Source organism: Protobothrops mucrosquamatus, unplaced genomic scaffold (genome assembly GCF_001527695.2).
Source record: "Protobothrops mucrosquamatus isolate PMUCROS unplaced genomic scaffold, P.Mucros_1.0 scaffold1278, whole genome shotgun sequence".
In the NCBI taxonomy this organism is placed as follows: domain Eukaryota; kingdom Metazoa; phylum Chordata; class Lepidosauria; order Squamata; family Viperidae; genus Protobothrops; species Protobothrops mucrosquamatus.
Window position 1 is genome coordinate 348319 of NW_015387483.1, and position 22231 is coordinate 370549.

Genomic DNA, 22231 nt, shown 5'->3' on the forward strand with positions numbered 1-22231 from the left:
GCACCCGGAAGGCCACAGGCCTTTATGTCTGTACAGTTTATTTGCCTATGCAGGTAGTTCTTGACTTACCACCACAACTGAGCTCAAAATTCCCATTCCTAAGGAAGACATTCCTTAAGTGCATTTTGCCTCCATTTTACGACCTTTCTTGCCACAGTTGTTAAGTGAATCGCTGCAGTTGTTAAGTTAATAATATGATTATTAAGTGAATTTGGCTTCCCCATTGACTTTGCTTGTCAGAAGGTTGCAAAAGGTGATCACGTGACCTCGGGACACTGCAACCGTCATAAATACATGCCAGTTGCCAAGCATCCGAATTTTGATCACATGACCATGAGGATGCTGCAACTATCATAAGTGAAAAAGGGTCATAAGTCACTTTTTTCAGCGCAGTGCTGTTGTAACTTTGAATGGTCACTAAATGAATGGTTGTAAATATATGGTTACCTGTATCACACTGCTGCAGTGCAAGCTGCCCAGGCTTCTAATTTCTTTCTGGATGCAAGTCAAGGCATTGGTTATCAGCTTTGAAGCCTTGAATGGCACAGGACCGAATTATTTGTGGATTCCTTCTCCCTGAGGTCTGTCCATCCCACCACCTCGGATAGGATGGGTGCACGCCAAGCCCTTTCTCTTAACTGTTGTCACCTATACTTACCTTTAAAATCAAATGAAGGAGGATTGAATTTAATTGCCCTGTTGCTGCTTAAGAATAATAATAATAATAGTAATAATAATAATAATAATAATAGTTGGAAAGGACCTTGGAGGTCATCTAGTCCAACCCCCTGCTCAGGCAGGAAACCCTATACTATTTCAGGAAACCCTATACCAGTGATGGCGAACCTTTTAGAGACCGAGTGCCCAAAAACTGGTCCCAGCCCCGCTCCGCCCTCACCCCACCTGCCCACAGAGCCACTCATCACCTCCAGGGCCCGCCGCAGATCGCTCAGCAGCGCCATGGCAGCACGCCCTCTGCCCGCGCCCCGCAGCATCAACTGTGCGCGATGGGGCATGAGGGCAGAGTCTTGTCTACGCTGCCTGGCTGCCGTGTCCTTGGCTGCACTGCTCTGCTTGGGCCACGCTCAGGGGTGACTCTTCTCCAGGAGGGCTACTGGTGAGGAGGGGGTCACGGGTGGAGGCGAGGCTGGGGCAATGGCACGTGTGCCCACAGAGAGGGCTCCGAGTGCCGCCTCTGCCACCCGTGCCATAGGTTCGCCACCACTGACCTAGAGGGACCGAGGAGGTACACCTTCTCTATAGCTGCCCCTGCCCTGAGGAATTAGCCTCCTTCCTGACTAGGCCTCCGTTCTTTCAGTAGGCTGTGAAGTGCTGCCTCTTCCTCAAGGTAATGGCCTACGATGAGATTGGAGCTCAACAAGTATATGAGAGTGTTGCGTTTGGGATGCCATGAGGTATAGTTTCGATGTTAAATTTATAGCTTTTTTCTGTCGTATTGCTTTTTCTGTGAGCCGCACAGGTTTATTGTATATAAGACAGGCACCCATATAAATCTCTTAAATAAAGAAATAGTTGGTGGGACAGAAGAGTGGGAGAGATAGAAAACTGCTAGTCTAAAGAAGAGCTAGAAAAACATATCTACTACTAGGAAGATCTTTATATCAGACTTGGCTGTGTGAGCCTTTTACCATACATTCTTATTAGAGGATCAGCTATAGCTTAATTCTTCTATTTAGCAGACTCAAAAGAATTCAGATGGTAACCATCAAGAAAAATACCGTATGAGCCTTCATGCTATAAGGCATACAAAGTGAAGACATGTTTCTCTGTATTTTCACAGACCAAAAGACAATCCCTGAAAATATGAACTTGGCAATGTTCACCAAATCCTGGATACTGTGGGGTTGTGCTGCCATTAGAAAAACTGGCTTCACTCTGAGGGGAAATGCTTCATCCACAACAAAGAGCATGCCAAGGACTGAAATGAGATTGCCTTCTGGAGGATCCCGATCATGAATCGATACACAACTATCAAACAGCTGGGAGATGGAACATATGGCTCTGTCCTCCTAGGAAGAAGTATTGAATCAGGAGAGCTGATTGCCATTAAGAGGTAAGGGACCTTTCTGAATTGCTGTCATTTTAACCCTACATATCACATTTAAGCATCAGATAATGAAAATTCATATTTTTTAAAACTACTAGCTGTACCCAGCCATGCGTTGCTATGGCTCAGTCTGGTAAAAGCGTGTGTTGCTTTTATGTCCAACAGATGGCGGTGTTTTTTTAAAAAAGCATGTTTTTACCTGTCACAGGTGTGACATCTATATAATATAGGTATATAAAAACACGCGCGTATTCGAATGCAACGTTGTGTGAAAATTTCAAAGCAATCGGTGAAGAACTTTCAGAGATTTAAGATTTTGAACAAACAAACATTTACATTTTTATTTATATAATTATGTTATATAATAAAGAGGAGATGGTTCAAACATGTTCTAACACAAGGATATCACTTCAACTTGTCAAGGCAAAATTGTTCTCTTAATTGAGAAATCAGTACCTCATTTATTTTGAAACCACTAAATAAAAACTCAGATTTTGAATTGTACTAATCTTGAGACTGATTCTCAACCGGTTAGGAATGCAAAATTATTGATTGTTTCTTTTCTTAGATAATTAGATTTTCATACCACATGAAAATCTGTTTTGAAAATTGTTTTTACTTTAGAAAATGAAAACTAATGTTTGAGAAACAACCCACCCACCCCCCAAAAAAGGAGGTACAGAATCAGTTTGTAGTCTTTGGTTGTTGCGGCTTTGTATTTATTTCTCCAGCCTTATGTCATAATAGAACTGGAACACATATTGTGCCCAATAGTAGATTTCTTGTTTCTTTTGCAGGATGAAGAGGAAATTTTATTCCTGGGAGGAATGCATGAATCTTCGTGAAGTCAAGGTACTTGTCTCTTCCTTCCGATTCTAAATTCGCCGAAGGAGTTTCAATCTTAAATCAGCTGTGTTGTAATGTTGTAACCTACACCTTGTTTTTCTAAGACCTTTTTTTTCCTGAAAGTAAGGCCTGTGTTGTTTGTGTTTATAAATGATACAAGAAAGCTGAACAGACTTTCTTTAGACTACTTCAGATGTAAAAATATAGTACTACATTTAAATTGTAGGTGGTGACTGTTATAAACAGACATTTGGTTCGGCAATCAGTAGTAGATAGGAAAGGCAACAGGAAATTAGGGCCCAAAAAAAGCACAACAGATGCATGCAGCTCTGGATTTCCCATCATGCACTGTGAATTAGTAGGAATTTGAAATTCTGTCCATAGGATTATTGCAAAACAGCTACGGTATATGGGTTTTCAGCTCCAGTGTGACCATATCCATGTTTATAAACATGTATTTATGTTGGGTTTCAGATAACGTTTACTAGTGTTACTTTGAAGTCATTTTGGTCTTCAGATCAGAGCTGTTTTATGAACAAGCTGAGATAGGTTGGTAAGATGCTTGATTGCTCTCTAGCTATGAAAAGGGAGATCTACTGACAGGCCTTCTAAGACTTGTGAAGCTGACTGACATATCCATTGCCCAAGCATCTAAATGACAAAATGATTGTGAAAAATTAACAATAATTGGTGAATCTATTGTAAGCATAATGGGAAGATGTGGAAGAAAAAACCTGAGACTGCAATGTTCATACTGCCTTTTTCAGAGCTGGAAGGAGTTTTAATCAAACGCTTATGGTTAGATGTTGCTTTTGGCTGCATAAAGATCTCTGCAGGGAATTTGGCTTCCTGGGTGCTGAAAAGTAAGTTGTGCCAGTTGCCATCAGCACACAACTTGAAAGATGGGCACTGTGCACATCCAGTTCTAGTGATCCAAGTTTGTTTGTTGAATGGGGCCATATTTAAATTTAGCAGCATCTTAAATTACATTTCTGGAACAAAGATTCATTGTCACTTATCTTGAAGCCTGTAATTGTTTTCTGTTTTTTTTCCAGTCCTTGAAAAAACTCAACCATGCCAACGTAGTGAAACTAAAAGAAGTTATCAGAGAAAATGATAATCTGTACTTTGTATTTGAGTATATGAAAGAAAACCTTTATCAATTAATGAAAGAAAGGTATGTTGTTTTTCTCACAGACACAGTTCAGGGGCATAACCTACGAAAGAGAGAGAGAGATGCTTATTTATTTATTAAATTTATTTGCTGCCCATATTGAAACAACTCTGCATGTTTACAGCATTGAAACATTAAAATCCTAAAAGATAAATATTTGTGAAACAATAAAAATGGAAATCATAGCATATATATACTGTAAATATACAGTATATATAAAAGCTGGGATAAAGTAATAAGAATTGAAGTGGTGCATTGGATATCTGCAAAAATATTATTTGCCTGCAAATAGGAATTGGTTGGACCACAAAATAGACAAAATAATAGAAAATAAAGAGGCTAAAATGCTCTGAGACTTTAGAATTCAAACAGACAAGCATCTGTCACACAACATCCCAGACTTAGCAATTTTTGATAAGAAAGACAAAAAAGTTTGGATAGTAAGACACTGCATTACCTGGAGATAGCAGAATAGAAGAGAAAGAACTGGAAAAAAATCACAAAATTCAAAGACCTGCAAATAGAAGTAGAATGACTGTGGCAAAAGAAAACAAAGGTAGTACCAATAGTAATAGGCACCTTGGGTGCAATCTCAAAATATCTGGAGCACTATTTGAATACCATTGACATGGACAAAATCACCATCAGCCAATTGCAAAAGGCAGTTTTACTTGCAACCGCTGACATCTTATAATGATACCTTTAATAATTTAAACAATTTCTGCCTATCCCCAGTCCTTGAGAAGGACTCAATAGGTGGACAAAAATGCTAAATCCTATCTAAACATCTGGCTAATTGTGTGACCATCAATAATAGATCTCTTACCTCACATAGCCTAGGCACAATGATATTCTCGGGGTTTACTTTTAAGTTAGCATTTCTGAGAAATAAGAGCAACAGCTGAGTTGAACTGCCAGTTCAGTTTTCCATCATTCTTGGAGTCTAGGGTAGGGATATTTATTTATTTATTGTGCATACAGCAACTGGATTCTGCTTTAACATCATCACGTCCCTAAGGATATCAAGAGCTAATGCCAATGCCCAGCAAGTAGGCTGGCACTCTGAATACCGTGGCATTTTCATCCTTGTTCTGAAGTGGAGAAAGTTACTGTGAGAATCTTTTTCTCAGTTGCTTATGCGACATCAATAACAGTAAAGCTAATGTGAGTATCCTAAATAAATAAACAGAAGAGGACTTGCTCCAGAGCCAAACCATTTCAGAATGTCTAAGCTGATTTGCTTGTGTTCTGATCTACTGTATTTATAGCCTTCCACTATATCTGCACTTTGGAAACAACTGCAGATAAGAAACCTCATATGTGAATGTAAACTTTAGAGTTCTGTTTCTGCTTTACAGGAACAAACTGTTTCCAGAATCCACTGTCAGGAATATTATGTATCAGATTCTTCAAGGCCTTGCATTCATACATAAACACGGTAAGATTTAAATGACAACTTGGACGAGTCTCTGCGTTTGCATAAGAGAGAAGGAATATCTCAGAAATATGTGAGCAGATATTCCTTGTTTGGGTTCAGGGAACTAAACAATGCTTATCACTAAGGTTTTCTGAAAAGACCTGTTGTTGAATAAATAGTGATTTCTTGATGAAAGTTCTGAATCCCATAGAAATCAACAGAATTGACTTCAGGCCAGCTTACATAGAGCAATACTGTACAAAATGTGTTATTTACATCTGTTATAGCAAGTTGTGTTGCTATTATTGCCTCTGGCTGTAATACAGTCGTAACATCGTGTTAGTATCATTCTCAATTTTAAATACTTTATCCGTACAATCCTGGAATCTTTCAGTCTACATATAGTCAGTGTAATTATTTTTGCTTTCTATTCAGAAATACTAATTTTCATGCTTACTAAACAAATATAAGGTATTTGTTCTGATCTATACCTCCAAGCATAAAGCGTAACCAAATTTAAGCCCTCCTCTGCCTAAAATGAAAGGAAGAGCAGGGCTCAAGTATTATATAAGCAAAAACGCAGTTTGATGTTTTCTGAACAATTATTTCTTGTAATTCTTAAAAGAGGTCTATAAGGTGAAAGCTAAGAAGAAGGGTGAGAGAAAAGCCTGACCAGTGTTTGTCTTTTCACACAGGTTTTTTTCATAGGGACTTAAAACCAGAGAATCTCCTTTGCATGGGACCAGAACTTGTGAAAATAGCTGATTTTGGGCTTGCGCGTGAAATTAGATCCAGACCTCCCTACACAGATTATGTTTCGACGCGGTGGTAAATACTTACGTTAGAGTCTTATTAGTTGGATAAATGTGATAATTATTGGCACTTTTGTTTGAATTTTCTTTCTTGTTTCTGATAGGTAAATAAGTAAACAAGTAGAATCCAGCTTTGAACATATACAACAGGGCTGATTTTAAAAAGGGCAGTTCTCTCCTGTCTGTAGCAATCTCTCTAGTGCAGGGCTTCCCAACCTTGGCAAGTGTAAGAGGTATGGACTTCAACTCCCAGGATTCCCCAGCCAGCATGGCTGGCTTGGGAATTCTGGGAGTTGAAGTCCATGCGTCTTAAAGATGCCAAGATTAGGAAACCCTGCTGTAGTCCCTCAAAAACATGGAGGATCAGGTGTCCCAGCTGAATTGCTTTGCTAGGAAGAGAAAAGGTAGACCCAATAGAAACGCGCCCATGTCATGACTTCATTAATTCAAAATCAGCTCGGTGCCCCTAATCCTATGATGTTAAGCTGCTCTTGAGAGCTCTGCCCATATGTTCTTGGCTTAATAATAGTAAATTTGAAATAATTTTATCTGGAATAAAATCGGCACTATCTGCATAAAGGGCCTAATGGAATTTTATGGGCTTGGATCTTGGCAGCACATCTTTAAATGAACGAAGAGTAGTCCAATCACTCTAGCAGATATGAAGGATGAAGCTCCTCTGCTCATGGAATTGCTTGTTTGGCCAGAACTTCCTGAGTTTTGCAGAGGTGCACAGCATTTTGCAATTGTAGATGGGAATAGCGTTTCTCCATATGGAGAAAATTCTGAAGATTTTTTCACCAAAAAGATTTTCTTGGCTTGTTAGCACGGGGGCTTTAGCATTTTCAATAGGGAGGGAAGGCACTTATTAACTTGTAGTGAATCCAAGGCATTTTATACCAACTCCACATTTGCACAGATAGTCCTCAACCATCATGGTGCCTGTCCATCACAATTGTAAGTTGTGACTTATTTTGCTTTGGTTAAGTAAATGCTTTGGTTGTTAAGCAAACCAATGAGCATGATTTTGCTAAAAACAAAGTAAATGCCAGTTTGGGGCAAAACTAGTAAAGTGCAGTCATGTGATCACCGAACACTACAAATAGTAGTAAATGCAGCCATGTGACCAGGGGAGGGTGACAATTAGAACTTCAAATCTGGGTCATAAGTAGCCCTCAGGTAAGTCTGTCATAACTTTGAACAGTCAGTAACCGACTGGTCGTAAGTTGAAGGCTACCTGTAGGCTCCACTGGTTTTATTTCAGTCAGATTACATGGAATTAATTAATTGACTGATTATGTGTCAGCAAGTTGTTTTTGACTCCTAGAGACCCCATAGATTTTCCCCACAACTAAATGGAATTAAGAGATGATTCAACAATCATCATTACAGATGCATAATGGTTCATGAGTACTTTGTGTTATACAACCTCAGAGGCTGTGGTCATTCATTGTCTTAAATTATGTTCTGCGTAACTGGTTTATTGAATAAACCACTGTTGTTTAGTTTTACATCACAGACTGAGTCATAAAACTGTGAGTCCAACTAGTTCTTTGGGTACATTGTACAACCATCATCTAATCTGACCAGTTTGGACTTAGCATAATGCATGAATCATATATAGTCTTTCGAGAAATCCTGTTTAACAACTTGATAGATAAGAACTGTGGGTGAATCCAGTGAATGGCACACTATACATAAAAGGCCATCAAATGAGATAAGAAAACCCACGAGCCCTGATAGAACACTAAGCTTACCCTGAGTAAGGAGTGAGTAGGGAGAACTGAACACTCACAATGTCTGTGTCCTGTATTAGCAGCTGTTTTAATTACTATTGTTAATTTAAAAAGAAAACACTCTTTTACTTATTTTTGGCTTTCAGGTACAGAGCTCCTGAAGTGCTCTTGAGGTCCACTAACTATAGTTCTCCCATTGATATCTGGGCTGTTGGTTGCATCATGGCAGAAGTTTATACACTCAGGCCACTGTTTCCCGGGACCAGTGAAATAGATACTATTTTCAAAATTTGCCAAGTGTTGGGAACACCGAAAAAGGTAGCTAAATGAGAGCCGGGCCTTTGTTGCACATGGAATATTGCAGGCATGAGTAGCTTCTATGGGCTTTGTCTTTCTCTTAGTACATTACATGTCCTATTATGCTGTGTTGATCTCAGATAGACAGTTAAAATGATTCCAGGTTTATATTATCAACAGGTAAACAATGACACACTTTATGAAGAACACAAGACAGCATATATCTCTTGATCTTGTGCATATTTACTTGAAACTAAGTGAGATCAGTGGGACTTAGCACTCGGGAAGAAGATATGCCGAGATTGCTCATATTTATCTTTATTATTATTCTAATGTTTGTTTTTAAGATTATTTAAGTATTCTTTCATCACTGTGTATATATTTCTTAATGTACGTGTATTTGAATCGCTGCAAAGGTAAGGTTTGCTTCATCTGACTTAGTGCCCACTTTGAAAACTCAAGTGTGCAAGAATGGATTTCAAATGACAGAGGGATGAGGTCATATATACACGCAGTATACATAGACTTGGACAATATTGTGTGTGCATAATTTGATATGATTCCCTCTTGTCCATTGGAATAGTCAATCAAATCAGCTCCGTTTTTCATCAGCATAAACATCCTCAACGATAATGTGTCCCAGAGTTAGGGAAGGGGAAAGCTGAAGGACAAGAACATTTGGATGCTTGCAGGTTGCTCATCTGTCTTTCCCTTAGTAAGTGTTCAGTCAAGCCTAGATGAAGTATCTTTTGGTTGTGGTATAGATCCAGTTGATCACACTGCAATAATTGGCCCAGTCTTAGAATGAATTGTGTTGTGCCTTTGTTCATCTCCTCCAACTCCAAATTCTGTAGGCTTGGCATCAGCATCAGATAGCCTGGCAGGGCTGCTAACTTTCCAAGCCCCAGCAGAATCCACTAGTTAACAGGCCATAATTGCGGGTGGCCATTTTAATTTCTCACAGTTCTGCAGACACCGTTGAGAGTTATTTCCAAAATTAGTTCTGGTATTTCTCAAGGTGGCATATGTAAATAACAGATTATTTAAATAGAAATGGTCAAAATGATTGCGTTGACTTAAAAGCATAACTCAATATAATTCGCTGCAACTGTTGTGACGGTGAAAGAGCATATTAAAACTTTCAGTTCAAGCCAGGTTTTTATGAACTGTCCTCAGAGTTCCAACTATCCCAGCAGTCCCGACTGTCATATGATCATTATCTGGGCACTTAGTAGCTGTTTTGTACCCCATGATCACGTGATCGCCATTGGCAACCTTCGCTGCTGGCTTCCCCAGAAAGACAATGGGGAAGCCAGGAGGGAGGGCCCCAAGTCTCCCCTACCTACAAACGCATCTCCCAACCCCTGTATGCCCATGCCATGTCAGCCAATTGTATGCCTTCACATACCCTCCTCAACCTGCACCACACCCCTGCACATCTGACCCATGCTGCACCGCTGCTCACCCTCTCTAACCCGTGCCATTTCTCTCGTGCATCCTCCCTAATCCACACTGTGCCTCTTGTCCACTGCCTCACACTTTCCTGACCCACACTGCACCCTCATGAACCATGCTGCACCTCTCGTGCACTCAAACTCTTGGACACTCTCCCCACCTCTCCCCATACCTTCTGCACACCTACTCACTCCCTTCCAGCCTGGGACTTGACTTTGGTTGTGGAAAGCCAGCAGGAAGTTGCCTCGCTTAACAGCCATGAGGTACGTTTAACAACATCAACCAGGATTGGAGGGATTGCCATCGCTTAAGTGATGCAGTCATGTTTTACAACTACATCACTTAGCAATGAAAATTCCAGTCCCAATAAGTCCAGCCGTCATAAGTTGAGGATTACCTATAGCAGTGAGGGCGAACCTTTTAGAGACCGAGTGCCCCAAAACTGCCCTGTCCCTGGCCCACCCCTGCTCCACCTCCCGCACTGCCCACTCCACCCCTGCTCTGCCCCACCCCCGCCCATCCACAGGGCCACCCACCACCTCCACAGCTCACTGCAGATCGCCCAGGCAGCCCTGCAACGCCATGGCAGCCACACCCTCCGTCCGTGCCCCAGAGCGTCATCTGCACGACAGGGCGCGAGGGCAGAGTCTTGTCCCTGCTGCCCGGCTGCCATGTCCTTGGGTGCACTGCTCCGTGCAGGCCGTGCCTGGGGACAACTCTCCTCCGGGGGGCTGCTGGTGAGGAGAGGGCTGTGGGGGGAGGCGGGGCTGGGGCACAGAGAGGGCTCCCAGTGCCGCCTCTGGCACGCGTGCCATAGGTTCGCCATCACTGACCTATAATGTTCGTTTAAGGCTGCAATAATATTACAACAGCTTCCTTAACATCAGGCCTCTTTAATCCTTTTCAGAACGACTGGCCTGAAGGCTACCAGCTCGCAGGCACCATGCATTTCCGGTGGCCCCAGTGTGTACCAAATAACCTAAAGACCCTCATCCCTAATGCCAGCAGTGAGGCCATACAGCTCATGAGAGACATGCTGCAATGGGACTCCAGAAAGCGGCCAACTGCCAGTCAGGTTTGATATTCTTTTATTAACAGCTCTTTATAGATAATATTTGCCGATAGCATAGCACGCTGTCTCCCTCGAAACTGAAGGAGCCATCACAGAGGAGAGTATACAGAACATTTTTGCCTGTTACTGGTTCTGACCAGTGGTGATTTCCTTTTCCTACAAGCCCCAAATCAGGGTCCTTATCATCTCGGGCAGGGTGGGCACAAATCTCTATAGCATACGTGCTGCTGCTGCTGCTGTTGCTACATTTTCTTCAGTTCTTCATGCAGTTCTTACATTAACACAGCACCTCATTTTTTTGGAGCGTATGATGAGGTTTGCTACCTGACTGAGCATTCGGTTCCCTACAGAGGCTAACCATCTGTCCACAGGCAGGAGAGGACGTGAAGAGCACCCTCCTCCCGCTAATTTCCCCCCAGCAAACTGGCATTCTCCAGAGATGTGTTGCCCTTTAGATCCAAAGTTGGAATTTTTTTTACCCCAGAATAGTTGCGCAAAACTGCACCTGTTTGAAAAGAGCCTTTCTCTAGGGCAGGGGTGAGGCAACTTTGGCTCTTTTATGACTGGTGGACTTCAACTCCCAGAATTCCTGAGCCAACCATGCTGAGGAGAAATGGAGAGGTTTCCATGCTGAGCCATGCTGGCTCAGGAATTCTGGGAGTTGAAGTCCACCAGTCATAAAAGAGCCAAGGTTGCCTACCCCTGCCCTAGGCTTACAAAGTGGCTGCAGGATCACAGGAGAATGTCCATTTGACTTAAAGCAGGGTCAGCGGTTCGCTCATGCCTGTTCCCAAGCACCTTGTCACACACTCTTTGGTCAACTCAATTCAAAAGTGTGTCAGAAGCTCAAAAGAAACTTAAGTGCTGTTTTTAAAATCACGTATAAATGAAAAGCTTCCGGAAACTGAATCCTGCGCGTGTTAGGATATCCCGAGCTTTTCCTTCCCAATATTCAGAATTACAGGAAACACAGCTCTCTGGCTTTTGAGGCTGGAAATATCCCCATATTCCTACCCTTGTTTGATTGCTTGGTCTTCTTCGCTGAATAATGATTTTTTTTTCCCCATTGGATTTCAGGCACTTCGATATCCTTACTTCCAGGTTGGGCAAGCTCTGGGCCCTTCTCAGTGTATTGGGGAGCTGGGAAAGCAACAGCGAGACCTTCCCGACAAAGGCCAAAGCCACTTTAAGCCCGTTCCACCAGCAGCACCCCCGCCCAAAGCGCAGAGTGGCCTCTCATTGAGACCATGTCCGCAGAGCCATTCCTCCCAGTCCCTGACCTACCCACACAAAGCAGATTCCTCAGCCAGGGCCCACCTAAAGGAAGTCAAGCCAAGCCAGGTGGTCTTGCCAGAAATACACGCCAAACTTTCTCTACAGGTAAGAAGCTTTGAACACTTGGCATTTTTAAAACATACCTGCTCCAATATTCACTATTGTTGCCCGTTTTAAATGGCGGTCTATTCTTCACAATGCAGATCTGTGGGATACTTTATCTTGTAAATAGACCTGTCTATCTATCTATCAAAGCTTTTTTTTTTTTCTGTTGGAGAAACTTTCTGTGATTGGAATAAATTATGCACATTTGTTCTGGGTGCATATTGCCTTCTGTCTGAAGCCTTGCTTTCCTATAATTGCAAAATCCTCATTTTTGAGAAGTTAGTAGACCAAGAGAGGGAACTGACCGTGGGATCAGATTCCAGCAGCTATAGGAGAATGAGAAATCACACCTGAAAGCCAATCACATACTCAGGGGAGTGATCCCCAACTTCCTTTCATTTACAAAGCAGTTTAAAACTCTGGCCTGTTTTTATTTTGACAGAGAACTTCCATTGCAACAGAAGCCGCCAACGGAGATCTCAAACCAAAGAACCAACATAAATGGGGCCACATTATTGGAACAATAAAAAGTTCCGAGGAGTTGGATACTTTGGAAGAGAGTGATAGGAAGTCTTCCCTCAGCAGAACTGATTTTAAAAACAAAGGGCAGAGTGATGATGTTCTTTGTAGGTAAGCTTTTGATTTCCTGTGCGTATTATAATGTTTCCCAACCTTTAAGATGTTTGGACTTCAACTCCCAGAATTCCCCAGCCACCCATTCCAATCCTAATGATATATTTTTCAAAACAAGGGTGGGCAACATACGGCTTTTCCGATAATGGAGGACTATAAGCCATGTTGGCTAGAGCTGACAGGAAGTTCAGTCATCCTTGGGAGGGCCGCATATAACTCCTCCCTGATTTATAGGCTATATTCCATTCCTGCTTAACATAAGATCAGTTAAAGTTGAACTTAGTAATACCCTTTTTTCAAGGAAATATGAATACACAAATTGTATTGGCACCATGTGTGCAACCAGTTTGTACTCCTGCAGAGCAACGAGTGGCACAAAATCACATTTTCAGTATCCTGTGTAAATATGCATTTGTGTGTCATGTGGTGATTTTGCTCAATTAACATACAAAGATCTCTCGATCTTAAGGTAAAAGCTGCCTCATCAATAGTAATTCAGCCTGTTCAATAGCTGTCTAGCTATTTATTCACATGTTTATTTGGAAGTGCATCCAAATTAGCTTAACGGAGCTTACTCTCAGGGAAGGACAATTTAGTTACATGTATATTTATTAAGACTTGAGTCCTATTTCCTTCACTGGGAACTCCTGTCTACGTAACTTTGCATAATGAATGTGTGTTGCTGGTGGTGGAGCAGAGCAAAAGTTATCTGAGCATTAGGTATCTTTTTCTATGTAATCTGAATTAACCATTTTAGTATGTAATTACTTTTGGTATTTGAGCATCAAAAAAATGTGTGTTGGAAATTGCACTGAACCTTTATGGTTTGGGGGATTTTTTTAGATTTTTATCCCGCCTTTTATTTTATATGCAACTCAAGGTGGCAAACATATCAATCCTCCTTCTTTCTTTCTTCTGTTTTCCTCACAACAGCAGCCCTGGAAGGATTCAGTTGCAGCTTCTTTTGGTCAGGAAAAAAAAGCATGTGAATTGATATAGAGGGGTGTATTGTGAGCGTGTGAACTGGGTTATTTGTTTTTGGTTACAGATTTGAAAGTATTTTGGATCTGAAACCTTCAGCCTGCATAGGGACGGGAAACAGCGCACCTTCCTATCTTCAACAGGACATGCCAACGTGCCAAGTTTCTGCAGCCAAACAACATTATTTGAAACATTCTAGGTATTTACCTGGTTAGTAAAACAAACAAACCCAAACCATAATCTTTACTGTAATATTTCTTAGGAAATGGCACTTAGATTGGGAGGGGGAGGAGTACCCTATGAATTCACAGCCTCAAACTGCTTGTTGTATAAATACTTGTTTTTGTTTCTTTTTATTCATGTGTCCAAATAGCAGCAGATGTTCTAAATGGCTGTCTTTTCAAAATGATATAAATTTGTTCTAACGTCAAAACAGTAGGTTTATTGTGCACTTTTGCAGGAAATATTTTCATAGATTAAATTCTATTCAGTTTATGATCTGTTTGAAACCTCTAACAATAATTATTTATGCCATCCTTCCTCCAAGGCGCAAAGTCTATTACTTTGGTAGTAGCAGGTTTTCTTTCATAGAAATCCTGTGAATTGTGCCAGACTTTAAAGGAGCAAATTGCTCAAACTGTTTGTTGAGTTTCATTGTTCAACATAAATTGGTCTTGTCTAAAACTTAAAATACATCACAAACTATTTTCCCCCCTTTCTAAATTATCAAAATATAGCCTGCAAAAGAGGCAGGCAATATTAGTCTTTTTGTCACTCCAGAAAATATATCACCAAATTTTGCTGGCAAACAGAAACTGAATTTCCCATCAGTTTTTGGTAGAAAGCATTTTAAAGAGATGTCAACTTTTGTTGCCTTAACACACCCAAAACCAAGCAGAAAAACCTCTCCCCTCTAATCAGACAATGAACTCTTCCTCCCTCATGGATCTTAGCTGTCTCCTTCAAAAATATAAAATAAATAAAAATGCAGTAATTAGCTGGTGGAAGGATGCTCACCCTACTGTACAGGGTCAGCAATTGCAGTCAGACAGCTTTTCAATTAAAGCAATGGTGATACCCTGGCTAAAATGATGTATCTATCAAAACTAGACAGAACGCAGTCTTGTGCTTTTGTGTTGGAGCAATTTTCCTCCAAGAAGCCGAGGAGAACATTGGGAAGTCATCATCTGGTTGAAAACAAAGGATGGCAACAGGAAGATCTTTTCTATCAATTAGTAGTCAGCTTTCATAGTATACAGTATTTGCACCATCCAGTTGTTTACATTAAATTAAAATGACACAATGGTGTCTCTGAGCAGCCCACTTTTGCCATTTCTTCATTATTCCAGAACCTCTTGTTTCTTTTCTCTAAAGGCTCATAACTGATTAACTGTCCAAACGCCTGGATTCCTTCTAAGAAGGAAGAATCATCTAATAATCTTCTTACTTTAAGAAGAATCATGCCAATCGGCAATAACATTTGCAAATAAGTTAGTTGGGAACTATAGTAGCACAGAAATAGAAGAGAAAAAAGATATATCAATATATAATATATCTGCAGCATTTTATCAACTGTCTTGTTTTGACCTTAGGAATAAGCCCAAGAAATAATTTGGTCTCTAGTTCAAGGAAAGATTCTGTCCTACCAAATCCATGGCCAAGCTCTAGTTTGCCTAGAAAGACGTCGGCAACAGCAGGCGGGATCACCAGGCTCAACACCAGTAAGAAGTGTTACCGAAACCTTCTGAAGGATTTACTAAAGTCATTCTGATCCCCACCACGACCAGTTTTTCTGAATGGGATGCTTCTAAAAGATTCCTTAACCAAGATATTAAATGCATTTTTAGTTTGACTGAGCTCAGTGGGTACTTACTTTCTAATAATTCTGGATAGGATTTACTATGAATCGGGCTTTTAAGATCATTATGACAAAAACCACTCCTTTTTTAAGTTAACAGTATGCCTTTCACTGTCAGCTCAGAAAATCTGCTGGCTATAGTACCTTCTTTGCCCATTGCTATTGTATTATATTTCATTTAGGTTGCTGCTTTATGTGAACTTGTCAGGGAAAAGGAAGCTACCTCTGTGGCATCCTTTCATATGGGCTGGGGCTTATTACAAAGAGAACGGCTTCCAACAAGCATCCTTTTTAATAAAAGTCGTGGGGATAGTATCCCTTTAGAGATGGATGGCATGGTTTTTTTCCCGTAGGGTATAAAGAAGATACCTTTAAAATATAGCTCAAAAATATATAAAATTGGGGCTTATTATGCCGATTGAAATAATGTTTGCATTTGAAGTTATACTAATTAAATGTCATGTCTAATATATTTCGACTAGGCATTAACTGGTGTTAATTACAAGTGGTGTGTGGTGCCTAAGGAATGGTTACTTGACCTTCTGCATTGACGCAACCTTCTTTTTTGTAAATTATTTTAGATTGCACAGGGTCAAGTGGCCTACTGGGTGCTTATGTCCCTTCCTTTCTGAAAAAAGAAGTTGGCTCAGCTGGTCAGAGAGTGCAGTTGGCACCAATTCTTGATCCGTCTCCCGTAGACTCATCTTCTCGTAAGCTTGTTTCTCTCTGGAAATGATGTTATGCCCTATGATAGTAAAGCCACTGCTTTAGAAATTGTGGTGTTTCGTTTGGGAAATCCTCACAGTTCACAGCTCCTTGGGCTTCAACTGGATGTTAATTGGGCAACCAGCCAAGCAGACCTCATGTTAATAAGTAACTGCTTTGAAAGGATCTTTTCTTTTGGAAACTTTTGACTTTCTGCGTTTGATAATAAAAAAACAACAAGAAATATAGATGCTTCTATTGTATGCTCTATTGTGCCTTGACCTATTGTATATAATGATATTCTCTTCCAATAAAAGGGAATATCTATAGCTCAGGATTGAATGGTGGAATGCTAAGTGGTCTTTGAGCTTGTTTGTTTGTTTGCAGGTGTTTCTTTACCCAACCAGGTAATCATCAGTGTTAATGAATATGGGGCCTCCTCCCTGTTTATATACAGTAGCTTTCCCTGCCAGTGTTGGTGGGGGTTGTTTTTTTCATGGGTAGTTCCTTGATTAGGGTACAGTTTTTTGCTTGATTTTTTTGTCAGGTGTTAATCCCTGCTTATCTGGGTGTTGACTGCTGGAGAAGATACGTTCTGGTCTTATTGTTTTATTGTCTCTTTTGAGTGTTACAGTATGTATGAAAACTTAGATAAGCTGGGATTAACATTCAACAAACAAGCAAGTAACAGAACAAGAAAACCAAGAATCAAGAAAACATTACTCTAAGCAGAAAATGTTCTCTTCTTCAGTACTCTTGAATATGACCTGTGCCTTTTCTATACTTGGAACTTGGGAATTCATCTTGGTTTTTCTTCTTCCTTTTTAGAATATTTCTAGTTCTTACAGTAGTGAAGACTGCTTAGGCAATGCCCAAATAAGTCTTCAAAAGCTAACAAAAGAGGCTTCTATACCTTTATAGCTCTCCTTATGACTATGGATGCCAGTAATAGAACAAGTTATTGTATGAAAGGTCCTTGGTGCTCACTGAATTTTGTTTGCCTTTTGTAGATGTTTCATTATCCAAACTAACACTGATCAGGTTACCTAATTTGTATAATGAAATATCTGCAAGAAAACAACCAAGCTCAAGAGAGCACCAAGGACCTCTCATTTCAACCCTGGGCTACAAATGTTCTCCTTTATTGATAAGTTATTGTATGTTAACCAAAGATTGTCATTTTGGTGGGGTGGTGGGGCATTGTTGACGCTGAGGTATGTGTTTTATTTTTTAGGGAATGTGTTTTATTTTTTTAAAAACTCATCTCTGAGAGCTGCACAGAATAAGTTAAAAGATTCAGTGGAGAGATTTTAATTTAGTTTGAAGAAAAATATATGGATTAACCTATGTGGAAATCTAATAAGGTTATTGCATTGTTGAATTTCTCTGAGCTTGGCTTTTGGGTGGTAGATGTTTCATTGCCCAACTGCTGCATTTTAGGGAAGCGAGGTTCATTCATTGGAAGGGGTGATGCCTGCTTTGTCCTGGATGTATGGTTCTATGAGTAAATATTATTTTCCAAGTGATTGATGGTGATTATTTATTTAGCTGATAAGAGTCTGTCTTATGGGCATGTTGGTTGTGCCCTGTTGTGATGGTATGTGGGAATGACTTTAGGCGACAGAAGGAATACTCACAGCCCAGTCTGATAACTAGCAGCTCAGACTGCAAGTGAGAAAAAAACATGGGAAACATTTCAGGAGGGACCCTTTCCAGAGACTAAAACGAGAGGAGATTGCAAGGTTCTGTTTAATGTAACCTTACATTGGTGCTGATACTTCTGGATGTGCTTCTTGTATAGACTACTTCGTAGGGCATGCACCTACAGAGCTATCAACATCACCAATCACAGGATGCAACATACATGCAGATAAGATAGCATCAATATCAAATTCTTGTAGTTTTTATAATTAAAAAGACACCCAGCATTTTGCTTCCCTTTCAATTAAATTGTTCTTAGGAGAGGAGCTCTTTCCTACCATTTCCTATTCGGATATGGAATATCACCCCTCCCAATTATATTTTATTTGGGAAGAACAGTGTCAAAATCTGAATAGACTTTGGATGAACTGAGACCCAACTGTGTCTTCTTCCATTTGCAGAATTCTGAATCCAGTGCTTTGATTTGAAATAGGATGCTCTAATCCAAGTTACACAGCTGATTGTCACCTTGACTTGCTCTCTCTTTTTCATATCCTTCTTCTTCATTTGTAGAATACAATTCCCTGAAGACTATCAGACCTCATATCGGGAGACCATCATTTAACATGTCTATGAAAAGCACACCAGGGTTGCTGCCAGCTCCTGTTCAACCAGTGCATGGAAGGATTGATTGGTCTTCAAAATATGCTGCTCACCGCTGAATTATGGGATTGGAGCATGCCTTCCATGACACTGTCTCCTGTCTGTATTTTCTACGGCCGAGACATTTCAGGACCTTTTAAGAGAGTTTACTTTTTAGTTGTATGTATTTGAATGCAAACTTGTGTAACTTTTGTATTGTTCTTATTTTATGATTGAGGCATTTATTTTCATAGGACCAATGCAAATTTGTATATCAGCCTAGAATTGTGGAATTGTTGTTGTTGTTGTTGTTGTTGTTGTTGTTCTGGGAGGCTTTTTTAAATGATAACTTTTGAAATTCAATTTTTTAGAAAGGAAAGGGTTTTTTCTTTCCTTTTTTTGACCACATTTTATATAAATGAATTAATGTAGCAATAAGGCAGTATTTAATACAATTAAGATACAGTTCATACTGTAATGACATTTACCAAATATTCTATAAGTTAAGTTTCTGAATATGGTATGCTGGGCAAATAACCCACGGAGTATCTACATTCTTCTATAACTCCATAACTGAACAGCCACAATGATGGTACTAAGCTTCACTGTTCTGTAGTAAAATATGAGCTGGGCATTTTGTTTTAACATGACTGGGAATTCTTAGAGCCAGTGTATAAAATCAGCAGAGCAGAATCTTGACCATAGTTGTAAAATTTTAGAATATAGGTGGCAAAATGTACTTTTGGCAGGGAAAGAGGCATTTTCTTTCATTACATTTTGAACAGTATTTGATCAGAGTATCATACCCCTATGGAATTCTAAAGTTTCTGGTTGGCATAATTCACAATAATTATTACAACATGGTTCTGCTCATTGATAATGGCAGTGAAATGTTAGCGTAATCGTGTACTAGGATGGCCACATTCTGACCCCATGCCATTTCATACTTAACATTAGCCTCGTTTCACAGTGAAAACTAAATTTATTATAGGGGATCCTGCTTCAGTTGTGAGCAATACGTTTTGTAGGGGAGTAAGTCTTGGAAACTATTTAAAGCAATATTAAATATGACAATGCTGGGTTTATAGAGTAATATAATGAAGTGTAAAGTATTAAAATAAGCACCAGCAGCAGCATCAGAGTTGAAGATTTTTATATATTCATAGCCTACATTTTATTTTTAATTCCTTAGCTTTTCTTTTGCCTAAATACAATTTTGTTGCTTCAGTATAAAGTTGTGAGAAAAATTCCCTGTCATGTAATTAAAGGCTTGCTTTCAAGAGTAGGTTAACCTTGCTTATTTTTAGAGTATTTAGAAGTAAATTTCATCCCTTCTAAAAATCAACATAATTTTTTTTTTGGTAGACCAGAAATGGAAATCTTGGAGCTTTAGGATAGAAAACGCTAATAGAAGTTATAGTGCATTATTTTAAAGAAAAAAAAGTCCAGGTGTTGAGGTTCAGTGGCCCTGTCTCTTCTTATGCTGCAAAAAAAACAACAGAAGAATTAAATTCTATGCATATCAATTCACAGAGAAGGCTGGAGGCTGCATCTTCTCAGGGAGAAATAATAACCCTAGGTAAGCATCCCAGTTAATTTTGGAAGTAGCATCCATATCTCTTCCGTAGTTCTGTTTTCTAGACCCCTCAGTCTGTTGCATATTATTTGCTTCTCTTTTTCATAAAACAAACACTGTGGATAGAAAACCTACAATTTGTATATGTTAAGTTCTCCCTATTAGGATGATTAGTTCAATGGCTGTTCAGATATCCATCTTTTGTGCTGGATCGGAAATCTCCGGATTAAACTTGGAAAAAGCACTCCTTTGTTCTGACACCCTATTACAAGCCTTCTCCCTCATTGGTTGCAGCAGAGTTTTCCTACCTGGCGCTGCTCAGCTTATGAGAAGTGACAATTTAGCAGAACTGTCAGGGTAAATCATAGTTGTTCAACTGCAGTTCATTATTGAGGACAACAATCAATGTCAAAGACAGCAGAAGTGCCTTGGGAAATAACATTGTCAACAAGGCTGGTCCAATATTATCCTGTGAACCAAAGAGAGCAGGATTTTTTTTCCCCAGAAACGGATATGCTGTAAATTGATCAGCATTTATGCTGAAGACAAAAATATGCAAACTCCTTTAGCCATCTTCACTGGTATTGGACTTTATATGCGCATGTTCTTGGCTGTAAAAAATCTGCAGTGTCTAAAAATATCTTATTCTCTAACCTGAAATTATATACCAGTTACATTTGGCCATTAGTTCTTCTTTTGGGAAACAATGAGATAATAAAATTGTACAATGGAATAAGCACAAAAGCAATCTGTTCCACTATACAGTAGTCCTCAATAGTTCTTTCTATCTGGAAAAAAGTAACCTGGAAAGAAAAAATCTGAGCCATTTTGAAAAATTCTATCAAACATGTGAGATGATTTAAGAAGTCTGTATGCCTAATTAGTGATAAAGTTAAATATTTAACAGATAAAAACTGCAAACTCATTCATATACTCATGCAGCAGATCAGAACATGAAAGATAAATACTCCCTCTATCCTATTTTAAAGTAACACAAACCTATTTTTCATTTATTTAAACCATTCTTAATATAGTTACTCATTGTAATACATTCCTGGGAAGTTACATATGAGTAAACAAAGTTTCTGTCATCCTATTGAGCAATTCATAGCGTTTGTTATGAATAATTCTGTTATTACTTCTGTCAATACAAATTTATCAGTGTTGAATAAGGTTACTATACTGCTACCACAAATCTACGATGGTTTGCAGATCATTGCTGCCATAGAAAGCTTTAGGTTTTTAAAAAAAATAAAAGTATTGTGTCCTGTGGTTGAGAACAGTAGGTATAGAAAGTATTAAAAAATAATTTGAGTAAGCAGATATATCTGAGAAATGAACATTCTCCATTTTCCCCCCTCTTTTGCGTGGTTGTGCTTGTTTCCTTTTCTAGCTCAGAAAATCCTTCCCAAAATAAAATTATTTAAACATTGTTTGATTACTATTTCATAGTCTCTGCATTAACAAATATGGTTACTATTTCCTAAATATTCTTTGAAAAGAAATCCCCTTTGAAGTCTTCTGCTTGCGGTATAATTGAAAACATCTATCACATATTTTCCAAGGTGATTTATTTTCTCTTAGGAAATAAATGATGTAAATATTTATAGTCAAAATAAGTGAATTTTAACAAGTGAGATAGCTGTCAACATTAACTAGCTAAGAGCCAGGTGTGAGTTTTTATGACCGTAAGAGATGCTGGATTGGAAGAGATGGAAATTGGAATTAAAATTAAAACCTGCAAAAGGCTGGAAGCCGGTAGACTTAAGAAAGTTGTTATTGTAGGCAAAAAATATTTTTTTTTAAAAAAAAAGCTGTTAAAACTATGGCAAAATGCCAACCCAATACAAATAAGTGTAGAAGTTGAAGTAGTAATAGACTTTCATTTTCCTAAGTTCAAAAATCCATAGATGTGGTAGATGTAACCATGCAATAGAG

At 39.4% G+C, this 22231-nt stretch overlaps 1 protein-coding gene across 1 annotated transcript; it reads left to right on the forward strand.

Annotated features, from left to right (window-relative positions):
* Positions 1-1807: 1807 nt before the first annotated feature.
* ICK (intestinal cell kinase) lies at positions 1808-19021 on the forward strand. The gene is made up of 13 exons (XM_015821225.1): positions 1808-2074; positions 2866-2920; positions 3970-4091; positions 5447-5526; positions 6201-6333; positions 8200-8371; positions 10713-10880; positions 11955-12257; positions 12700-12887; positions 13939-14081; positions 15464-15592; positions 16311-16439; positions 18649-19021. The coding sequence occupies exons 1-13, from the start codon at positions 1974-1976 to the stop codon at positions 18795-18797; spliced, it is 1872 nt and encodes a 623-aa protein (XP_015676711.1). The 5' UTR covers positions 1808-1973; the 3' UTR covers positions 18798-19021.
* The last annotated feature ends 3210 nt before the right edge of the window (positions 19022-22231 follow it).